The 24,633-nt window shown below is 41.5% G+C and overlaps 1 protein-coding gene across 2 annotated transcripts in view; it reads right to left on the bottom strand.

Moving 5' to 3' along the window:
* MTF1 (metal regulatory transcription factor 1) overlaps positions 1 to 24,633 on the bottom strand; it is a gene marked incomplete at its 5' end in the record, with an annotated part of 172,966 nt that overhangs the window by 56,091 nt on the left and 92,242 nt on the right. For both annotated transcript variants that reach the window (XM_044083572.1, XM_044083581.1), the window contains 2 exon segments: positions 17,661 to 17,794; positions 17,903 to 17,976. In XM_044083572.1, the coding sequence (XP_043939507.1) occupies positions 17,661 to 17,794; positions 17,903 to 17,976 (208 nt within the window).

Here is a 24,633-nt window from a genome sequence, read left to right as displayed (position 1 = left end):
TGGTAATTTAAGGCCCTCATTGCTAAAGTTGCAGATGTGTATACTATCTTCCCCATCTGTCTAATGCTCTGGAATCTCTGTCAGAGGGGACTGGATTCTTTGCTGAGGAGGTCTTTACCCCTTTGGGGCCCTGAGAAATAGTTTCAGGGTCAGCAGCAGGGCTTTTATACAGAAATTTGTGAGAGTCAGGGACTCTGTAGTATCTGTCTGGATTAACTGGAGCAGGAGGTAAAGAATCAGGATTTAAACTGGATTCAGTATACACATCATCCACAATATCTAACACTGGCAGAATAGCAAGGGGTCTGTGTTGAGGTAATAAAAGGAAATCTCTGAGCCTTTTCTTGGACTCTGAATAATCCTGGCCCTCCCAATGGAAATGCTCCCTCATGGTATGCAAGGTTTCCCCAAAGGAGTAGTCCTCTGGCGGAGAGGCTGAAGGAACTGATTCCTCAGCATCAGAATCCTCATAGGGGGGGTAAAGAGTATCCTAGGTCACAGGATGAATCTGAAGAGATGGATACCTGGTTGGATGAGTCATAGTCTGCATCCTGTCTAGGCCTTTTATCAGGAGGGGGATGAGACCCCCTGATCAGAGTGATTAAGTCTTCGGCCATTTTGAGCATTTGTTTCTTAGGCATGGAGGCCTGTCCTGGTGAATGTTGAATTTGTTTCTTTGTTTTTAAAGTTTTAGACGTTGCAGAAGATTTAATGGTTAACTGAGTAGGTCTGAAAACACCCACTGAAGCTATGGGTTGCTCAGCTACTCTGGATCCCTCTGAAGGGTTAGTCTCGGTAGGCTGTAAATCTGGTGTGTCCGAAGACCCAGCCATCTCCACGTGGGAGTCAGAGGCGGCCTGAGGTTCTAAAGAAGCGGTCGTCAGGGGCTGCGAAGGCGCCTCGCTGAAAACCAGAGAACCGGCGACTGGCCTAAAAGAGGCTTCGTCAGTGTTGGGCCTCGGATGCCTGTCCTTGTCTTTGCGTTTTTTGTGTGTGTTCCGGTCGTCGGTAGTTCCGACGGCATGGTATAACTGAATTTTCTGCCAAAATAATGTTGGGCAAAATCAAACAGACGTTTAATAGTGCGCTTGTTAAACCTAGCACAAAACCGACAACCTGTGACGTTGTGGTCTGGGCCTAGGCATGGGATACAATAAGAATGGAAATCCTTATGAGGTATTTGCTTCCCACAAGAAATACAGTTATTAACTTTTACTGACATAGGTCTGAGGCAAGAAAAAGTTTCCCCAATGGTTCAGGAGTTGGCCGACCGGCACTTGCGAACTGCTTTTGCTTCGGGCACCGTGCGGCAAGAAAGACTGAAGAAAATGGCGTCGGCTGCATCTTATATACCCTTGTCGCACTGACGTCAGGGAGAAAGCGACAGCAACCGATGCCGGACCAAGACTTTGGAACTCAGGCCGATGAGAGACCGCCTAACGGCAGGATAACCCAAGTGTAATGACTGCAGCAGTATAACACGAACATCCATGCCTTAAGCTCAATGCCAAAAAGTGGATCATCATTCCCTTTGGGAAAAATTCGGTGCCCATGAACTACCACATAGGCGGTAGTCCACTAAACACCAAAGGTGTGATAAGAGACCTGGGGACACAGGTTGACAGCAACCTCTCCTTTGATAACCACATTGCCACTGTAGTAAGAAAGTCCTTCTATGTGGCATATCTCATTACAAAAGGTGTCTCATCCATGAAGAAAGAGGTCATAATCCCTCTCTACTCGTCCCTCATTAGACCTATTATAGAATACAATGCCCCATTTGGTATGTATCTCACTAGACATCTACAACAACTGGAAAGGCCACACAAATTTCTCACCAAGAGGATCTTGGGCGTTAGATACATGCCCTATACGGAGAGACTCAAAAACTCCAGCTACACTCTGTCTCTCATCTCCTACGTAGAGGTGATCTCTGCTTGACTTACAAAGCCATGGCTGACCCAGAGCTGCTAGACATGCTACACCTAAACAAATCCCAATCCCTCCGTGCCACACGCTCCAGGGACCTAAACCTCATTACCACAATAAACAGAACATGTTGGAGGGACAGGTTCCTAACCCAGAGACTTACCATACTCTCGAACAAATTTCCCATTCTCGTCAAGCAGAGCACTTCACTGGCCCTCTAAGAGAAATCTTGATGAGTGGATGAGCAATAGAAGTTCACCCCGGGGATCACTTCAGTGGCCTTGCTTGACAAGGGCACTGGGATCTAACTTTAGGCGGCATGATGCCAGGGAATCTTGTTGGGCTAGGCTTATATAGGCTCCAGGGCCGTTAGCCTAGTACACACCTATGAACCTATATATCTATACACACACACACACACACATATATATATATATATATATATATATATATATTTTTTTTTTATATGTATATATCTCTCTCTCTATATATAAATATATATATATATATATATATATATATATATATGTATACATATATATATATACACACACACACACACACACACACACACACACACACACACGTGTGTACATATCTATTTATATAACTAACAAACAACACAAATCAACCCATGGGTAAACGGACTGTTGGCAGTAATAAAAATACTCAAGTGAGTGTAATTTTACTGGATAAAACTTTATTTATGTTTGCTATATAAATGTTGTGATGAAACATTGTTTCAATATTAGATGGACTGAAGAAGCCACATTTATGTCGTGAAAGCGCTTTCCTGTATCGAATTAAAGCTTTTATTTTATGATAGCCGTGCTTTACACTGTCATATTTATACATTTTTATTTACATAACTAGCTATATATATATATATATATATATATATATATATATATATATATATTATCTATATACATCTAATCTCTCTCTGTTTATATATATATATATACATATATATATATATATATAATATGTATATATATATATATTATACACACACACACACACACACACACACACACACACACACACACACACACACACACACACACACAGGATATAATAAGTGTACACACTCCTGATATAAAACAATGAGACCACAATAAATCATTTCAAAACATTTCCTACCTTTAATGTGACATACAACTTGTACAATTCAATTGAAATACAAACAAATCTATTACAGGGAAAAAAACTATTAAAAAATAAAATACGTACAATAAGCTGGTTGCATAAGTGCGCACACCCTTAAACTAATACTTTGTTGAAGCACCTTTTGATTTAATTACAGCATTCAGTCTTCTTGGATAGGAGTCTATCACCATGCCGCATCTTGATTTGGCAGTATTTGCCCACTCTTCCTTGCAAAAGCGCTCCAAATCTGTCAGATTGTGAGGGAATCTCTTGTGCACAGCCCTCTTCAAGTCACCCCATGGATTTTCTATTGGATTTAGGTATGGACTCTGGCTGGGCCATTCCAAAACTTTAACTTTAATTTTCTTTTGTTGAAGCCATTCTTTCATTGATTTGGATGTATGCTTGGGGTCATTGTCGTGTTGAAAGGTGAAATTCCTCTTCATCTTCATCTTTCTAGCAGACAGCTGAAGGTTTTGGGCCAAAAGTGACTGGTATTTGGAAATGTTCATAATTTCCTCCACCTTAACTAAAGCCCCAGTTCCAGCTGAAGAAAAGCATCCCCAAAGCATGATACGGCCACCACCAGGCTCCACTGTGGGAATGGTGTTCTTTTGGTGATGCAAAGTGTTGTTTTTGTGCCAAAATACTTTTTGGAATTGTGGCCAGAAAGTTCAACCTTGGTCTCATCAGACCAGAACACATTTTCCCACAAGCTTTTGGGAGACTTGCTGTATTGCATTGCAAGTTTTAGCCGGGCCTGGATGTTTTTCCATGTAAGAAAAGGCTTCTGTCTTGCAACTCTACCCCATAGTCCAGACATATGGAAAATACAGGAGATTGTTGTCAGATGTAGTACACAACCAGTACTTGCCAGAAATTCCTGCAGCTCCTTCAGTGTTGCTGTAGGTCTCTTGGCAGCCTCCCTGACCAGTTTTCGTCTTGGCTTTTCATCAGTTTTGGAGGGGCATCCAGTTCTTTGCAATGTCACTGCTGTCCCATATCTTCTCCACTTTTTGATGACTGTCTTCACTGTGTTCCATGGTATATCCAATGCTGTGGAAATGTTTTTGTACTCTTCTCCTGACTGATACCTTTCAACAATGAGATCCCTTTGATGCTTTGTAAGCTCTCTGCAAACTATGGCTTTTGCTGTAGCAGGCAAGTGAGTAGATATGAGAAAAACCCTACTAGGACAGCTGAACTTTATTTGGAGTTAATCAGAGTCTCTTTAATTGATGGCAGGTGTGTGTACCCAAGAAGACTGAATGCTGTAATTAACTCAAAAGGTGCTTCAGGAAAGTATTAGTTTAAGGGTGTGCACACTTATGTAACTAACTTATTGTACGTTTTTTATTTTTTATATTTTTCCCCTAACAGAGTTTTCAATTGAATTGCACAGGTTATAAGTCACATTAAAGGGTCTATATTAGATCACCGAATGCTTAAAAAAGCGAACTGTGATTGATCGAAATTATGTAAGCGAAAGCTTAAAATATCGAAGCAACAGAAACCAGAATTTTTTTCCTACGGAAAGAATTCGGTTGTCCATTTCTGTTGCTTCGGTATTTTCAGTGCTGTGGTGGAAAGTTACGGGTCGGGTGCAGGTAAGTGTGCGATTGTGTGGATGTGAGTGTTAGGGCGGGTTAGGTGAGTTAGGGTTAGGGCGCAGGTTAGGTATGTGTGCGATTGTGTGGATGTGAGGGTTAGGGTGGGTTAAGTTTACGGAGTGGGTGAGGTAAGTGTGCGATAGTGGCGGACCTTAGGGTTTGGGTTAAGGTAAGTGGATAGTTAGTGATGTGTTTATAATTTAGTGTAGGGTTAGGTGTCAGATTTTAGGTGTGATTGTGTGGATTGCTGTTTGTTTGGTGTGCTTGTGTTGTGTGTGTGTGTTTTGGAACAGCGATTTTTTTCCCTAGGAAAAAAAAAATCGCTGTTCTGACAGTTTGAGATTGTAAGCTTTCGCTTACATAAGTTCGATCAATCACAGTTCGCTTTTTTAAGCGTTCGGTGATCTAATATAGACCCACATTAAAGGAGGGAAAAGTTTTGAAATTATTTATTGTGGTCTGTTTTAGGGATCACATCTGGAAAATATTATGTACTTCATGAACAAGGAAAAGAATTACTTGCACATTTAACAGGCATATGTATCTTCTGGAGAACTTTTAGGAAGAGCTTCAGGAAAAAGGTATGCCCAATTTATATGGTAAATGTTTTCATTTTACCTGAAGTAGTTGAAAAGATCTTTACAACATTCCACACGGGGATCCGGGATAAATCCTGTAATACAAGGGTGACTGTATTTACATGAAAAGGAAGGGGGACCTGGGGTTAATGAATCCAGTGACAGACTCTGCCTCTTTACACATCTACTGGATACTAGAAGTAAAAAAATGAAGGGGATTGTAGTACAAGTTCTGAGAATAAAATACAAAAGTTCTAAAGAAACAAGGAAAACTTATAAAAGGAGAAAGGTTTTGAAAAATAAATTCAAATGTGGAAATTAAGTATAACAAATGTTGCAACAATAAAAGAAAATGGTATAATTATATAAATGGTATATTCATACTTGGGAAAATTTTAAGTATGGATATAAAAAAATCTAGACAGAACAGATAAAAGCAATATCAGGATTTGGCAGTATATCAAGATTTTTTACAAAGGCTTTCCTTAAATAAATTGCCTGTGAAAGGAAGGAAGTACGACTTATAAAGCTGTAAATGAAAGGGTAAGTTTCTACTGCAAATAAACAAACAGGGAAACATGTATTTCTGCAAAGTAAAACACTGAAAAAGTGTAAGAAATCTTATCAGGACTTACTAGAAAAGAAGGCAAATATTGCCTTGATTCTTTATTGGCATTATCAAAAGCAAAGAGAAAAGTTATAAAATAGTACAGTTTTATTTTTTGTAAATATGTGTAAATAATGAAGATTTTACATATATATATATATATATATATATATATATATATATAATAAATTAATGTTTGATTTTTGTAAAGGGCCCCTACTCTTCAATACTTTCAGTGGGATCTTATACATCCATCTGTGCTATCGCCAACTTAGGCAGATGAGCCTTGGTTTAATGTGTCACCTAAAGGACAACACAGGAGTGCAGCACCCGAATCCCAATGAACTCTGCACCGTTTCATGACCGGTGTTTGAGGCTCACGGGGTAAATCTATTTGGTTTTGTTTACGATATTGCTTACGGGATAGGGGCATCGCTCCATCCGCAGCCTTTCATAACCCAGCCATGTTTATTAAAGAGAATGGAAGCTGACGACGTGACTTTGAGGGAACAGCTCTTCCATGACAGAGTCCGTGAGAGCATCATTTGTACGCTGCTGCTTGTCTTCCTGTACATGCTATCGTATGGCATTATAACAAAATTTAAAAAGAATGCAGACTTCGCAGCAGTTGACAATGAAGATGCGACAGTCAATCGAATTGCCTTGCAGCACAAGTAAATTAAAGTAACTATTACCTGAAACACACCTTCCTGGAATTATAAGAACGGCAACCTGAAACAAAAGAAACTACCCTCCTGCTCCCAGAGAGGCCCGTGTTATTAACACAGTGAAAGTATGTGCTGTTCTGGATAATAGACCATTGCTTCACTAATTTCAGGATTAAGAATTCCCTGTTATGCTAGGCAAGTTCCCTATTTAGGATAGCCAGCAGCCTACTACCTCCCCAGCTTTCCTGTTTTGATCCTTTTACCCAACGCTTGTAAACAGCCAATACTCTCTGCTTTTAAAAGTAACCTTACTCCCTCTCTCATAGCCTAATACCCTTGTATATGAACTTTCAGTCACAATCAGTTACTGTCCACTAGGTGGCGCTTTACCATTTCCAATCTGTATCTCACCTCACTACATTAACGTCTCTAATAGACCTCCCCACCCTGTTTCTTTCTCTCAATTCCTTCTCTTTATAGACATTCTTATACACCTCCCTCCCTTTTCCTTCAACTTAATTTCTATACTCTACCTCTCTGTTAGGTATATCTTCCTCATACCAGCCTGTTTACTTACCTCTACGTCTTCCTCACTTTCTACCATACCTGCTAAATTCTCTCATTCCACTGATTGTCTTCCTTAGTAGTTCACTCTCTTGTCTCTACCCGCTCCGTTTGCCCTGCGGGCTCACTCCGCTCCCCTACCCTGCCCCCAATTTCCACCCGCCCCCAGAGGTCCTACATTTATACCAACAATAGACACACCCTATCCAGTTCACTCCAATCAGATTTCTAACATCCCTAACTAACCCAACCCGCTTTCTCAACACCACACCCACTAATTTAACCTAGCTCCTCCCCTATCTTAACACCTCTCCCACTACTTTACAAACCCACCTTATCCCCTATCTTCCTACTCTCACATCTACCCCACACCACACCTTTAAACTATATCTCACCTATTTACTAACCTCCATATAACGTAATATGCCTATATCATCCATCCATCCATCCACAACTTAAAACACTTATCTGTCTGCTACTTATATCTTCTCTTATATCTACTTACCTCTTAACCTCTTATGAACATCCACTGAATTCTTCTCTTTCAATTCCTTCAAAATACACCTCTACAACACATTTATCTCCTACCTTCTTAAACCCAACCACACAAGCCAACTACCATAGACTAGCACACTTCAAATTCAAGAAACCTAGATCCAGGAAAATATTTGACTCCTCCTATAAACTTCCACAACAAAAATATTTCATACTCCTCCACCTTCTACTAGATGGAGATATTCATCCTAATCCAAGCCCACTTCATAATAAAACCATTACACACAAAATACAAAACAAAACTACATCTCTCTCATTCTCCAAACCCACCAATTCTCTGTCTATTGCCCATCTCAATATACGAAGTATCTGTAACAAAACTAGTCAACTTCATGCCCTTCTAGAAGCCTATCAATTTGATATTTTATGTTTAACTGAAACTTGGCTAAAGCCTTCAATTAATGACAGTGAAATCACCCCACCTGGTTATAACATCATTAGACTCGACCGTACTGCCCAAAAGGGAGGAGGGGTAGCAATTCTGTATAAAACAAAACTCCAAATTAGTACCTTAAATCTGACTCTTACCATTGACAATAATGCTTAAGTTATCAGCTCTAAACTTCAAGTCAATACTACTAAATCCATAAATATCATCTGTGCTTATCTCCCTCCTGGAAATAATATCAACACCCTTCAACACATCCTTGACCTACTATCAACTAAACTCCCTCAAGAGACACTAGTCTTAGGAGACTTTAACATAGATTGGCATTCCTGTAACAGTAATAAAGTACAGTTTTGTACCTACCATAAATGTAGATGTTCGAAGATCCACATTGCTGCAGTCCTTACATATGGGTAGTCCACTGTCCTCGGTCGGCCCGAATACCAAAGTATTAGGCTGACGTCGGTCATGGGCGCTGAGATCTGACATCAGAGCGTCAGGGTATAAAAGCGCATGACCGACGTCATATCCTCAGTCTTTTCTTGCCCCAGATGTCAGAAGGCCCTAAAAAGAAAGGCCACAGCCCAAAAACAGGATACCTCCCAAAAACATGCCCAACAACAACCATCACCCAAACCATATAACCATGCCAAACTACAGAGGGGAAGGAGGGAGGGTAAATTGGACTGCAGCAATGTGGATCTTTGAACATCTACATTTATGGTAGGTACAAAACTGTACTATGTTCTTCATCTCACATTGCTGCAGTCCTTACATATGGGTAGAATCCCAAAGCAGAGGTAAAGGGAGGATGGCAAAATCATAAAGCATTAGGGGCTGCTAAAATGCCCTGTAATATTGCAGTGGCAAATCCAGCCCTAGACTTAGAATAAAGAGGAAGGTGGTAATGCTTGGAAAAAGTATGTACTGAACTCCAAGTGGCTGCTTCCAAAATATCTTTTGTAGCTACCCCCCCTTAGAAAGGCAGTAGAAGTGGCAGTAGCTCTAGTGGAATGAGGTCTGATTCCAGCGGGACCTCCTTACCATGATGGGAATAACAGAAAGAAATACAAAACCCAATCCATTTAGAAATAGTTTGTTTTGAAACAGGTTTTCCCTGAGAACCCAAAGCAAAAGAAACAAACAACTGCTGAGACTGCCTGAACCCCTTGGTTCTGCTCAAATAATAACGTAACTGCCTGTGAATATCCAAAGTATGCAACATCTTCTCCCCTTTATTTTGGGGGTTTGCATAAAAAGTAGGCAAATGAATAGTTTGGTTCAAGGCCACACTAGAAACCACTTTAGGCATAAAGGAAGGATTAGTACGCAAAGATACCCTATCCTTATGAAAAATCAGGAAAGGTTCCACTGCCATAAGGGCCTGTAATTCAGAAACCCTTCTTGCAGAGGTAATGGCCAACAAAAAAGCAGTCTTCCATGATAAATACTTTAACTCGGCAGTAGCTGCAGGCTCAAAAGGTTGTAGAGTAAGCTTTTCCAACACAAAATTGAGATCCCAAGCAGGAGTAGGAGCTCTACGTGGGGTCTTATGTTCTTTGCCCTCTAAGAAATTGCTTAAACAAAGGATGGGAAAATAAAGGAGGGTCACAGTCATAGTGAGCAGAAATGGCTGCAGCATGAACCTTTATCGAGGAGAAAGACAAACCCTTGTCCAGTAACTCGGTAAGATATTGAAGAGAAACACTTAAATCAGGCTTGGAAACATCAAAGTCCTTCGCTTTGCTCCAAAGAAAAAATCTCCTCCATTTATCAGCGTAAACTTTCCTTGTACTAGGCCTTCTGGCCTCCAAAATAACATTCAAAACTTGTTGTGGAAGCTGAGACCCTCCAGGGTCTAAAACAGAATATGCCAGGCTGTGAGATGCAGAGACTGAATCTTGACATTGAGGAAGTGATTGCCCTCCTGAGACAAAAGATGCGGAATCAAAGGCAGAGGCCATGGAGGCTCCCGTACTAAACTCCTCAGTAGTGGGTACCAGTGCTGTCGAGGCCAATCCGGCGCTATCAGAATCATGGATGGCTTGTCTATTCTGGCCTTCAGGAGTACCTTGGGAATGAGAGGCAGAGGTGGAAAGGCATAGACAAGAAGATTGCTCCAACTGAATGATAGAGCATCCACCTTCCAAGCTGTGGGATGAAACATTTTTGTGCAAAACTTTGGCAACTGGTAATTTAGTGGAGAAGCGAACAGATCTATGTCTGGAGTCCCCATAACACTGTCAACTTTTGAAACACATGAGGATCCAGTTTCCACTCGTGAGGATCCACAATTTGTCTGCTCAACACATCTGCTAAGGAGTTCTGTGCTCCTGGTAGAAACCTTGCGTGAAGATTGAGGTGTAAACTGAGAGCAGTCTCCCACAAAATCATCGCTTGCCTGCAAAGAGGGTAGAATGGGTTCCCCTTGCTTGTTGATGTACCACATGACAGTAGTGTTGTCTGTTTGAATCAACACCTGTCCTGGGTGAAGTAAATCCTTGAAAGCCATCAATGCAAATTGGACTGCTAACATCTCCTTCAAGTTGATATGCAAATGTTGAAGTCTGACAGGCCACGTGTCTTGCACCCATTTTCCATTGAGGTGTGCTCCCCAAGCCTTGTCCGAGGCATCTGTCGTTAGAATCTGACTCGCCTCTGGTCGGGTCACAGAGAGTCCCTTGTTTAGGTGACATTCCTGAGCCCACCACAAAAATTCTTTCTGAATGCAAGGTATTATCTGAATGACAGTGTCTAGATCTTGGCAGTGTTGTGTCCATACATTTTGAGATACCATTGAAGCTTCCTCATATGCAGTTTGGCATTGGGAAGCACCAGAATACAAGATGCCATGAACCCCAAGGCTTGAAGGACTGTCCTTGCAGTCAGCCTGGACTGTAGAGACATTTGATGGAAATAAAGAGAAAGGCTTCTTTGTTTGTCCGGGGTCAAAAAGGCCATCTGGGAAGCTGTATTCAGTCTCACACCCAGAAAGCACATGTCCTGAGAGGGTACTAGACTGGACTTTGTTTCGTTCACAGAATACCCTAGGCATCTTAACACTACCATCACATACTGTAGATGATGAAGAAGTTCGCCTTTGTGTTGTGCAATAATCAGGCAATCGTCCAAATAAGGATAAATCTGTATTCCTCTTAACCTGAAAAATGGCAATCACTGGAGCCAGAACCTTTGTGAACACTCTGGTCGCAGTAGATAAGCCAAAGGACAATGCTGAGTACTGATAATGTAAATTTCCAGCCCGAAATACTAGGCACCTCCTGCAACTGGGCCTGATAGGAACATGAAGATAAGCCTCTTTGAGATCCAGAGTTACCATCCAGTGATCTTTTCCCAACAGAGGTAAAAGCTGTTGTAACGTCAGCATTTTGAACTTTGGAATGTCCAGATAAGTGTTGAGGATAGATAAATCCAAAATTGGTCTCCACGTGTTCCCTTTCTTTGGTACTAGAAACAGGCGAGAATAAAATCCTCGTCCCACTTCTGACAGAGGAACTGGCTGTATAGCTCCTATTTGAAGAAGTAAAGAAATCTGCTTGTGAGCCTCTATCCTTTGCCAAGGAGGAACGTCTGGCATGCCTTTGAAAGGAGGCAATGTATGGAAATAGAACTTGTAGCCTCGATTTATAATGTCCAATACCCATTTGTCCTGGGTGACTAAAAGCCAGTTTTGCTTGAAGAGTGCTAACTTTCCTCCCAAAGGAGCTGCCAGGCAAGAATAATCTGGCAGCTGAAAATGCAGGTCATTGGGCCTGTTTACGAAAGGACTGGCCCCTGCCCTCACCTGCAGATTGTGCAGGCGAACTCCAAGTTCTAGGCCTGAATGTACTGTGAGCTCTGCCCCTGCCACGTCTAGATCTACCCCTAGACTGGGAATCAGAAGAAGGGTAGGTCCACCCCTTAGTAGGCCAATTTCTACTAAACTTTGGAGGTTGCACCTGCAAAAAATCTTTAACAGTCTGCATAGACTTAGCCTTCTCTTCCATTTTCTTCAAAACCGACTCCACAGCGGGACCAAACAAAACTTCAGACTGTAAAGGGGCATCCAGAATTCTAGTTTTAACATGCTCGGACAAATTCTGATCCTTAAGCCAGGCGTGCCTACGAAGAACTGAACCAGTGGCAGCCACCCTAGAAGAGGCATGTACAGCATCAAAACCACACTGCAAAGAATGCTTACCCACCTGTTCAGAGACATGTACTAAATCCTGCAATTCTTTACACTCTATGCCCTCTGCCAAAGCATCCACTTTAGATTTTAGCCGAGAAAGGAGGAAATTCTGATACTTCAACATATGAAACTGGCAATTTAAAGCCCTCATTGCTAAAGTAGAAGAGGTATACACCTTCTTACCCCATCTATCCAAAGCTCTAGCTTCCTTATCTAGAGGAACCGGATTCTTTACAACAGAGGCTCTAACACCCTTAGGCCCCTGACTAATAGTTTCTGGGTCCGCCCTAGGACTCTTATACAGATATTTATGAGCCTCAGGCACCCTGTAATACCTGTCCGGTTTAACTGGCGCAGGAGGCAAAGAATCTGGATTAAGGGAAGCCACGAGAAAACATCTTGAACAACATCCAAAACAGGAGGTATAGCCAAGGGTCTATGCTGTGGTAAAAACAAGAATTCCCTAAGCCTCTTCCGTGAATCAGAGAAATCCTGTCCTTCCCACTTAAAATGCTCCCTCATGGAATGCAGAGTTTCTGAAAATGAAAAATCCTCTGGAGGAGAAGCAGAAGGAGTGGAATCCTCTGCATCAGAATCCGAATAAGGGGGAAAATCTTGAATATCTTCAGCAGAAGACTCTGAGTCATCTGAGGCCTGATCCAAACTTTCCAACTCTGGCTCCACCCTGGGCCTCTTATCAGGAGGGGGCATAGAACCTCTAATTAAAGTAATCAAATCTTCTGCCATTTTAAGCATGTGCTTTTTAGGCACAGACCCTGAAGTACCTGGAGGGACACCAGAGGAAGGCAAAACAGACCTGCCCTTAGAAGAAGCCTTAGAAATAGTAGCAGAAGGCCTAACCACCTTAGGCATAGAAGGGAGAACAGTAACCTGAGAGGCCCCTTCAGCTTGACCTGACTCCTGTGAGGCCACATCCTGCAAAATCAAAGTTTCCCCCTGAGACTCAACAGAAACTTCAGCCGGATCCACCTGCGCCACTGTAGCTTCTGCAGGACCGGCGTCCGAAATGGACGAATCAACCTGTCTAGGTTTCAAGGATTTGTCTGTGCGCTTCTTCGTGGAAGCGGGCGTCGGAGGATCCGACGGCATATTATAATTACACCGCTTACCAAAGACTAACCTAGCACAATCTAACCTTCTTTTTATAGTGCGCTTATTAAACCTAGCACAAAACCGACACCCGACTACGTCGTGGTCCGGTCCCAAACAAGGAATGCAAAGAGAGTGATAATCCCTATGCGGTATCTGTTTCCCACAAGAAATACAATTATTCACTTTTTCTGACATCCGGAATTAACTGAGGCAAGAAAAAACAAAAATATTCCCCAACGGGGTACTTAGCCCAACTTGGTTTCGGTCTGAAACTCAGAATACGAAAATTTCAGAACGCCGAACGGCACTTGCAACGCTGCTTCTGCATCGGACCATGCGGCAAAAAAGACTGAGGATATGACGTCGGTCATGCGCTTTTATACCCTGACGCTCTGATGTCAGATCTGAGCGCCCATGACCGATGTCAGCCTATTCGGGCCGACCGAGGACAGCGGACTACCCATATGTAAGGACTGCAGCAATGTGAGATGAAGAACATCCCCACTTCCCATATCAACCTATATGGCTTCAAACAACTCATTAATAGTCCCACTAGAACTAATAAAACCAATAATACTGAAACCACATTGGACTGGATTCTTACTAATACTCCCTTACAAACCTACAACTCAGGCATCCTTCCAGATGATCTTAGTGACCACTCTCTAACCTATATCATTAGATACAAAACTAACCTAACCTTACCTACCACATATAAAACTCTACGTACAAAAAAACATTTTAACTCTGCACAGTTTCTAGCCGAACTAATACATTGTAATTGGGCCCCACTAAAACATCTCCCACTTAATGAAGCAGTTGAATACTTCAATTTTACATTCCTATCTATCCTAGATCACCATGCCCCAAGCCGTACCATTAGAACCAAAACAAAAGCAGCAGCCTGGCTAACCAAGAATACGAAGCAAAAAATTATTCTCAAAAATAAATCCTGGGATAAATGGCGGTCTACCAAAAACCAAACTGACCACCAAAACTTTAGGGAGCTGAGAAACAGCACCAAAAAAGCTATTCTGACAGATAAAAACTATTACTTTCAATTACAGAAAAACACCATAAAAGAACCAAAAAATTCTGGACTAGTATTAATAATCTTCTATCCCCTGGCCAAGCAATCATACCGAACCCTCAGGATTCTGACCCAGATAATCCCACACAAATAGCCAATGACTTCAACTCTTTCTTCACCAATGCCATCCAAACTCTTGCAAACCACCTTTCTTCTGACACTTCTAAACTACTCTCACCTAGTTCAAAACTACTCTTCCTCCCTTCACCTACAACCTGTATCTACCTCCTATATCCAATCTCTACTCCAAAACTAAAACCTACCACCCCATCTGCAGACAAGCTTCCTGCAGAATACCTGCAAATAGGAGCTAAAGCCACTGCCTATCCCATTGCCATCCTAATAAATAGATCTATAAAGGAGGGTATTGTCCCTTCTATCTGGAAAATATCCCATATCATTCCTCTACACAAAGGGGGCAAGTCTAATGACTTCTCTAACTTTCGTCCCATAGCACTCTTATCACCCATAGCTAAAATCATGGAAAAATGTATCCATAAACAACTACTAAACCACCTTCTCCATAATAACCTACTTGCTAATAGTCAACATGGATTCAGACCTTCCCACAGCACCACTACTGCATTACTCTCCTTTACCAACTCCATCAACTATAACCGTAATATCAATAAACTCTCATCTTCTCTCTTCATAGACCTATCAAAAGCCTTTGATATGGTTAATCATAAACTTCTCCTGTACATACTAAAATCTCATGCACTTGATCCCTCCTCCTTAACTTGGTTTACTTCTTATCTTGAAAATCGTCAGCAGGCAGTACTCTGGAAAAGTTCACTATCTACCCTCCTTCCTATCTCTATAGGAGTACCTCAAGGGTCTATCTTAGGCCCACTTCTATTTTCTATCTTTATTAATGACCTCCAATCAGCTATCCCTAACACCACTTGCATACAATATGCAGACAATTCCACTATAATCTGCACTGCTTCTTCTCAAGCGGAACTCCAACCTCTTACCCAAAAAACCTTTACCACTGTTGAACAGTGATTCTCTGACCGTTGTCTACTCCTTAACCCCAAGAAAACCAAATTACTACTGTTCGCACCTACCCGCAAATCTACTTCCCTAAACTTCTCTATTACTTCCACTGATAACACTCATATTACTCCTGATTCTTCTACAAAACTACTAGGTATTACTATTGACAATAATCTTAACTTTAACTGTCACATCAATAACACAATAAAAGTAGTTAACAAAAAGATTGGATCCCTTTACAGAATCAAATCCTTCCTTACATCTGAAGCCCGGACCACCTTAGCCCAATCTCACCTCCTCTCTACCCTTCTATAGGCTTCCCCTATTTACACTAATCTCTCTAAAAGTAACCTTAAGAAACTTGCGTCATCTTACCATAATATTGCTCGATTTGCCACAGGATCCCAGTTTAGAATACACCACTGCCTGAACTTAAAACAACTAAACTGGCTTGAACTTCCTAACAAGCTTATTTATCAACAGCTCTTAATAGCTCACAACATTCTATATCAACCATCCAAAACACCAATACTCTCTAACCTCCTTACTCCCTACAACAATCTGAAACAACTACGTTCTTCAGATAAACTACTAGTTAATAGTACCAAACCCAATAATGCTGCAGGAGATTGTCTTTTTTCCAACTCAGTTGGCAAAATGTGGAACAAACTTCCACCCAATATCTCATCTTTGTCCACTCTTCCACTCTTTAAAAAACAACTGAGAATCCATCTTAATAAACATTGGCTTTGCTCCTGTACCAATCCTGATTAACCTTTCTTCCTCCTTTCCTCTACCTCAATATTTCCTTCTCTCTATACTACATCCTGACTGATCCCCACTGACATAACATCCTTGTGGATACAACTTATCTCATATATACTAAAAAAAAAAAAAAAAAAAAAAAAAAAAAACATTTATGACATCGATATTAGTATGACTATGTATTATTTACACTACGTTTTGATATTATCAAATTGCGCATTGCAATTATTTAATAACTTTTTTTTTAGGAATACTATCTTGTTATGTATATTTCCTCTGACATGTAAATTACCTATACTAAAGTCTGATTATCTTTTATGCTCAATTTTTGTTTTGTTTTGTTATTTTTTTGTATTCCCTATACTTGTTATAACCATTGGAGCTTTTCTCCCCGGGCCTCCACTGAAAATGGACATATATCCAGCTGGACTAGCCCAGTCAACAAATGTAAAATAAAATAAAATAAATAAAATAAAATGCTTCACTGCAGTGCAGCAATCCAAACACCAGGAGTGGGAATACAACCCTCAGCCCTTCTTGGTCTTTCAGCACCAAAGCAGTGTGTGTTACCTGCTGTGCCACTGACACTGCATTACTCTTACTACATAAAATAATACACATGGAAATATACAGCTATAGATGCACACAAATATATTAACACACATACACGCACGCATGCACATACAAACAATATGATAGACAAAAAAGCACAAACATACGAGTACAGTCCATTTTTTTTCAAATGTTTGTTTGATCAAGGAATTGAACTGTAGGTTCTTTTTGCAAAACCAATTTTTCCAGAAGAGGTAAGTGGGTTTATATTAGGGGTAGAAATGTGTGTGTGCAAGTGTTTGTGGGTCAGGGCTAGAGTAAGGGCTAGGCAAGGGAACAATTTACTGCTGCATGTGCATATTTGTATGCAGTGCTTGTCCAGGCTGTCTTGTTTAGTGGTAGTGGAAGTATTAGGACAAGGATTTTTCTAAGGCTTGTCCCCCCCCCACCCCCTGCCAGAATTTAAATAAATTAACTCCAAGGTCACAACCATGAATTGAAACAGAAAACTCCTGAATTCTGTTACAGTTATCTCTTGAAGTTCAACAATAACATAATTCGATCAATTATACCACCAATGGATTTAACTTAAATTTTAGCAAGACAAATGTGGTTAACAATTAAGCATATAACATCCATATTAATTTTGTTTATCTGAAGGAAATCATAGACTAAAATTACACACAAAAAAGAGCCATACTGTGGATTCCTGACTGACAGATACAAATATATTAGCTGATGATGGAGCAAATGTTTCTGGCACTTTTCAATTGCTGGGTATTTAATAAAAATAACAGCATACAGAATGTTCAATAGTTAAGATGTGAAATAACCAAAAAACTTTTAAACATCTGAAAAAAACATTTTGGCTGGTAGTCAAACCACAAAATGTTAAACTAACCTCGTAGACTGCATTGTTTAGCAGTAAGCTATATGATGGGTCTTTATCGTGGCCCTTCATGTGACTCTTCAGACTGTACTGGGTACTGAAAGTTTTTTCGCAGCCATTACTAGGACAAAAGAAAGGCTTCTCTCCTGCAAAATGCACAAAAAGTACCAATCATCATTCAAAGTTTAGTGCAAGGTATACACATTTTAATGAGTTTAAAGTTCCATCTGTTTGAGAAGGAAGGGAATGTGTACCTGTGTGTGTCCTAACATGGGTTTTGAGATGATGACTAGCAGCAAAGGCCTTCCCACAGCCATCATGGTCACACCTGAAAATTCAAGCTGAAAGTTACTCAGCTAAGCCAGCAAATAAAAAGCAATTTGACACGGGGAAAAAAAAAACAATTTCAGCACACAATTTATAAATTAACAGAGAGATGAAGAGGGTTTGCCTTGTTAAACTTTATATCACATTGCTTTTCTTCAGTGGTAATAAATAAATAAATAAAATCTAAGTGCAGGTTACAAATTTGCAAACTAAATCATAACACTCCAGCTTCCGTTACGTCTGCAAATTCTGCACCCCCCCCCCAAACACCTTAAAAAGATCAGCAGAAGATCAGTTCAGTCTTTCATTCTTGCTGACTGACCAATATTTCTATCCGCCTTTACCTGCTGCTCCGGTTGCCCTTTCTTCCTGAACAATAATATGAAACAAAAATCTACTGGATTCCCCGGTATTACAATGCGGAATACTACACAGATAAAAATAGTTCAAACTGGAAGTTGAAAATATAAAATGTTTAAGCACTCAGCTTATCAACTCATGTTGAGAAAGCTGAACTGGGTAACAGCTGGGTTCCTATTTATTCACAACCCCTTTCAAAAATTCTTCATAGTTCTCTATACCCTGTGCTCACAAAGCCTTGTGTGTTCAACCAGCACAGACATTCTTCTGCATCAATGGTAGAGAAGGATTCTTTTTTCCAAACTGCCACCAAAATAGGTATCACCATCGTTTCCTTGTTAGCTGAAGCCACTCACTTAACCAATGACAGCTACAGCAGTGATGAGGTACGCTAAACGCAACATGGAAATCTGAAATGGCAGCAAGTGCCAGGCGCCAGCATTACGGTTGATCTCTGCACCTTTGCTCATCTGCTCAATGATTTTCTAATGTGTACTAAAAATATTTTTCAAATTCTAGCTGAAAAACAGGGAATGCAGCCAGCCAAAACAGGTGTTGGAAGATCTCAAGAGACTGAATCAACCATTACAAGTCAAAAGCTTCACTGTTAGGAGGAGTTAAAGGTAGAGAATCATGCACTATGAGTCAGAAGCCCACAGACCACATAGAGGGATGTCAGTCATTTTAAATGAATGAGTAAAATTGACGAATGAATCCCAGGACTGGAAACCAGGGATGTCTCTTGTACACAAGACTTTACCTACCCCAAAGAAGAAAGCTTGAACGGCAATATCTCATTATACCAACAATCCAAAGAAGAGAGGAAGTCACTGCTGGGTGGAATCTGAAGAACATCTAGGCCTAGAAATTTTAAAACTTTCTTTCTACTATCTGTGCTTGTGTTTGTAGAGGAAAGTACAGTTGTGTACACTTACCATAAATGTAGATGTTCGAGTGTATTCACTGCTGCAGTCATCACCTGTGGGTGATCTCTGCTGTGGTAGCCCTTGGCCGGCCCGAATACCAAATTCAATGTTCTTCTGCGTCAGCTGCTGTTGCTTGTGGACTGACATCAGGTAGCCAGTGCTACAAAGCAAGGCACCTGATGCCATTACATCGTTTTTTCTTGCCCTAACCAGTCAGAAGCCCAAGGAAATATGCCAAAGTGGTCCTGGTGGTTTAAAACCACTCTAAGAAGCTTATGTCTCCCTAAGGAAAGAGGATATAAGGGGGAAGGAGGGAGGGACATCAGGACTGCAACAGTGAATACACTTGAACATCTACATTTATGCAAGTGTACACAACTGTCCTATGTTCTTCGTGTTTCACTGTTGCAGTCATCACCTGTGGGAGGATTCCCAAAGTTGAAGAGAGGGGTGGTAGGATTGGAGACCTAGGCATCGGTAAGCAAGCCCTGCAGAACTGCAAAGGCAAACCCTGCCCTAGCCTTAGAGAAAAGAAGGTGGTGGTAATGCTCTGTAAAGGTATGGACCGAAGTCCAGGGGGCAGCTTCCGAGAAGTCCCTGGTGGGAACTCCTAGGAGGAATGCTGTGGAAGTGGAGGCTGCCCTAGTGGAATGGGTACGAAGAGACTTAGGGGGTTGTTTCCCATGTAATTTGTAGCAGAAATGGATACAGTGTGATATCCATCTGGAAATGGTTTGCTTGGAAATGGGCTTCCCCTCTGCCCCTGGGGCAAAGCTGACAAGAAGTTGGTCCACTTTCCTGAAAGGTTTAATACAGTCCAGGTAGTATCTGAGGTGCCTGTGCACGCCTAGTAAGTGCAGAATTCTTTCCCTCATTTTGAGAGTTAGGGAAAAAGGTGGTAGATGAATGGCCTGGTTGAGGGTTACATTAGATACCACCTTGGGCATAAAGGAGGGGTTAGTCCTCAGGGAGACCCCATCTGCATGGAAAATGATGAAGGGCTCAATGGCCATCAGTGTCTGAAGCTCTGAAACCCTTCTGGCTGAGGTGATAGTTAGTAGGAAAGCAGTCTTCCAGGAGATGCATTTCAGTTCTGCGGAAGCAGCAGGTTCGAAGGGTGGTAATGTTAGTTTTGCCAAAACATAATTCAGGTCCCAGGCTGGTGTGGGTAGCCTTCTGGGAGGTCTGATATTAAAAGCCCTTTTGAGGAATTGTTTAATCAAAGGATGTGAGAACAGGGGCTGTCTGTATTGAAATGAGCTGAAATGGCTGAGGCGTGGATTTTAATAGAAGATAAGGAGAGGCCACTGTTGAGTAACTCCGCTAGATATTAAAGGATAAGAAGGACAAAAGGTTGTGAGGAACTGGCCCCAAGGAGCAGAATCTTTTCCATTTCCCTGCATAAGATTTTCTGGTGCTGGGCTTTCTGGCCTCTGTGATAATGTCTAGGACCTGTCTGCTCAACAGGTGACCCTTGCTTGCCTTTAGAGTATTAACTATGCTGACGGTTTGACAGTCTGCAAGTCTGGGTGCAGCACCCCCCCCCCCCCCACACACACACACACACACTTGAGTCAAGAGGTCTGGGGATCAGGGGAAGCTGTCTGGGAATCTGTGATGTCAGACTGCGCAGTAAGGGGTACTAATGCTGTCTGGGCCAATTTGGAGCAATGAGGATGGCCTTTGGTCTCTCCTCCCCTATCTTGATCAGTACCTTGGGGATAAGAGGCATAGAAGGGAATGCGTACACAAAGAGGGAGTCCCAGGGGAAGGTCAAGGCATCCACTTTCCACACTAGGTGGTGATACTCCCTGATCCAGAATTTTTTTAGCTGGTGGTTGAGGTGGGAAGCAAGAGATCCACCTCCGGATTTCCCCCACTCCTGAGTTACTTGCAAAAAGATCTTTCTGTGGAGCTGCCATTCATGGGGTTCCAAATAAGTTTCTGCTTAAGTGGCCTACCAGGGTTTTGTTGATCCCTGGTAGGTACAGGGCTATTAGGTGTAATCTCATGGAGGAGGCTGTCAGCCAGAGGTTCATGTCTAGCCTGCACAGAGGGTAAGATTGGGTCCTTCCCTGTTTGCTGATGTACCGCATTAGTGTGTGGTCATCTGTTCTGATAAGGAGGATCCCTGTCCTGAGATGGGGTTGAAAGGATGTCAGAGCCCTTTGTACTGCCATCATTTCCTTCTGGTTGATATGTAAGGGAAGGTGTTGGGCATCCCAAAGACCTTGGGTGCACCTGCCTGCTAGGTGAGCACCCCAAGCAATGTGAGGCGTCGGTGGCGATGGTCTGCCCGGTAGGGCAGAGGTTGACCTTGTTCTTGGCACAGGCCCCTGCCCACCAGAGAAACTCTGCCCTTATACAGGGGATCAAAGGGAGAGAGGTCTCTAGAGGCTGTGAGTGTTGACACCACAGGGTCTTTAGTTACCACTGAAGCTTTCTCATGTGCAGCCTGGCCAGAGGAATTAGAAAGATGCAAGATGACATGTACCCCAAGGCTTCCAGGAACTTCCTCGCCGGGGAGATGACATTTGGATACCAGCTGGGTAAAGTAGAGAGGCAGGAAGCTCTGCTTTTCTGGGGACAAGAAGGCCATTTGGGATTCTGTGTCCAGCAGTGCTCCCAAGAAAATGATCCTCCTGGAGGGTGTCTGCTTTGATTTCTACTTGTTGATGGTGAACCCTAAGGAAGCTAGAAGGATTTTGACAAAAGAGGAGCTCCTGGAGCAGCTTTTCTTTGCACTCTGCCAGAATGAAGCAGTCATCCATAAAAGGGTAAATCTGTACATTTCTCTGTCTGCAAAATGCTATGGCCGAGGCTAAGCATTTGGTGAATATCCTGGGAGCACTAGATAAGCCAAAGGGAAGTGCAGAGAACTGAAAGTGTTGCGAGCCTGCTCTGAAGTGCAGGAATTTCTTGCAGGATTCCCTTGTGGGGAATGTGGATGTAGGCATCGTTTATGTCTAGAGTCAATAACCAGGCATTTTTTGTCAGCATAAGCAGCAGCTGCTGCAAAGTTAGCATTCTGAATTTGGGGACCGCAAGGAAGGTGTTCAGAATGGATAGATCCAGGATGGGGTGCCAAGGGCCCGCCTTTCTGGGAACAAGGAATAGCCTTGAATAAAAGCCTTTGCTTGTTTGATCTGTGGGAACAGGTTCTACTGCCCCCTGGGAAATGAGAGTTTGGACTTGTTTTAATGCCTCTGCCCAATGATTTGGAGGCAAGTCTGGGTACTCTCTGGAAATTGGGAGTTCATTGAAAGTGAATCTGTATTCCTGAAAAATGATTTTTAAGACCCAATGATCTTTTGTTACAGACAATCAATTTTCTTTGCAGAGGGAGAGCCTTCCTCCAAGTTTTTAGTGGGTGAAAGGAGGGCAGAGGGGGAATTGGGAGTCATTGAGAGCTTTTGCCATAGAGGGATGGCTTAGAAATCCCTGCCTTGGGGCGGAAGTGGTCCACTGTTTGGTTCTTGGTTGTCCCTGGGATAGGGGCCTGGGAGGTCCTATGGCTGGCAAGGAATTGATATTGGATTTTGCCTATGGTAATTTGAACATGGAGCAGCTCAAGTGCATTGTCCTGTTGGACCAGCCTTGAGGTGTACTTATTTCTGATGTAAATAGAGACACCTCCACCTTTAGTTCCTAACTGTGTAGTAGCTGGACTAAATGTGGGGAAGGCATTATAACCTTACACTGTTAGTGTGCTCTCCATGGTTTTAAACCATGTCTCAGTGACCGCACAGACATCAGGGTGAAGAGACCTTCTAGAGGGTGGAGTCTTTCGTTTAGACTCCAAGTATTGAGCAGTAATACCTTTAGATTTTCTTGGTTCTGATTTGCTATGTCAGACGTACTTTCAATAAATGTTAAGTTATGTTTTATATTCTGTAATTCTGAGTGCTAAGAAATCTACTGCAGTGTACTCATAACTGCAGCATTAAGATGAAATCCCCTTCCTGTTATTTTAACAGACAGCAAAGTAGTTGCCAGTCTACAGAAAAATTTTATAGCTGTGTTAACTCAAACTAAAGTAAGTAACTATGAAGTATCATAAAAATGTCATTGTGGCCTTTGCCATAACTTGTCCTAATGAAGTTTCCTCAAGTACAAAAGTTCATTGTAAGATGGCAAAGCCCAAGATGCAAACTGGATGCTTCTGCCCTTATTTAGTAACAGAACAATGACATGCTCATATATATGTACTTTTCAAATGAACAGCAACAGTAGTCATAAGATCCTGATTGTTAAAATGTTATCGCACCACCAGTGCCACACATTACACCAAATGTCTTTTATGGTATAAAAAAGCTTGCCTTTGTTTTATTTCTTTGGGATCACGTTAAAAAATTCTTGATCCCCCTCATGAGTTGTGATTTGGAATAAATATTATATTTGTAAAGCCAGATACTCTGCTTGCTTGTCTTTGCAACATTATTTATCTTAACAGATAGTGTTGTGACTATTTTAAACCAGAGGTATCAGGACTCTCTTTTAAACCAGAGGTATCAGCAGCAGCTGACTGCCCAAAGTACAAAAAGTTTCCTAAATAAAAAGGATACCCAAAATGTAGCTTTTTAACTTGCACCTCAGGTTTCTTGTGTACTTTTACCCTCAGACTGCTCTTCTTATCTGGCTGTACAAATGTAATAAAGTAAATGGGCATTAAAATTTAAGGTTTAAAAATGTTGTCATACTTTACCTACAACAAAATAAAATATATAAATACACACACACACACACACACACACACACACACACACACATATATATATATATATATATATATATATATATATATATATATATCATATGTATATGCACATACCCACACACACACATATATATATATATATATATATATATATAATATGTATATGCACATACCCACACAAAGATGCATACAGCCAAGGTTTTAAGCATGCGAGTACAGCGTTAATGTTGTGTGTAGTAAGGTAAATTCATAGCTGGGTAGTCTCGGCTGTAAGGCAGAGAGGACTGTGCCTTACCCGTGGGCTTGTGAGAATGAGAGTGAAAATAATGGAAGGCATAAAAAGTAAATTTCCTACTCCTCTTAAGGGTACTCCAGCATGCATGTTGCAGGTATTTGGATAGGTGGTTATGACTTTACAGACACTCTGCTTTAAAATATCCACAAACTGTGACTTTGAATCATGCCAAAATAATTAAGGAAACATTTTACAAAATAAATAAGGCAGATTAGTGGGGCCTTCCCTATCAAGGACTAATATAGTATAGGCAAAGAGAAAGAAATATGGGCATGGCAAACAAAAGACCAGCACTGGTAGAGTTTTTAGTAGAATCTAGAACATAAGCTGCTGTTAAAAAGGAATAATTAGTACAGCATA

This window comes from Protopterus annectens, chromosome 1.part1 (assembly GCF_019279795.1).
Source record: "Protopterus annectens isolate FY-2018-M chromosome 1.part1, PAN1.0, whole genome shotgun sequence".
NCBI lineage: Eukaryota > Metazoa > Chordata > Ceratodontiformes > Protopteridae > Protopterus > Protopterus annectens.
The sequence above is the reverse complement of the archived record's forward strand: the minus strand, read 5'-3'. Positions and strand labels throughout refer to the sequence as shown.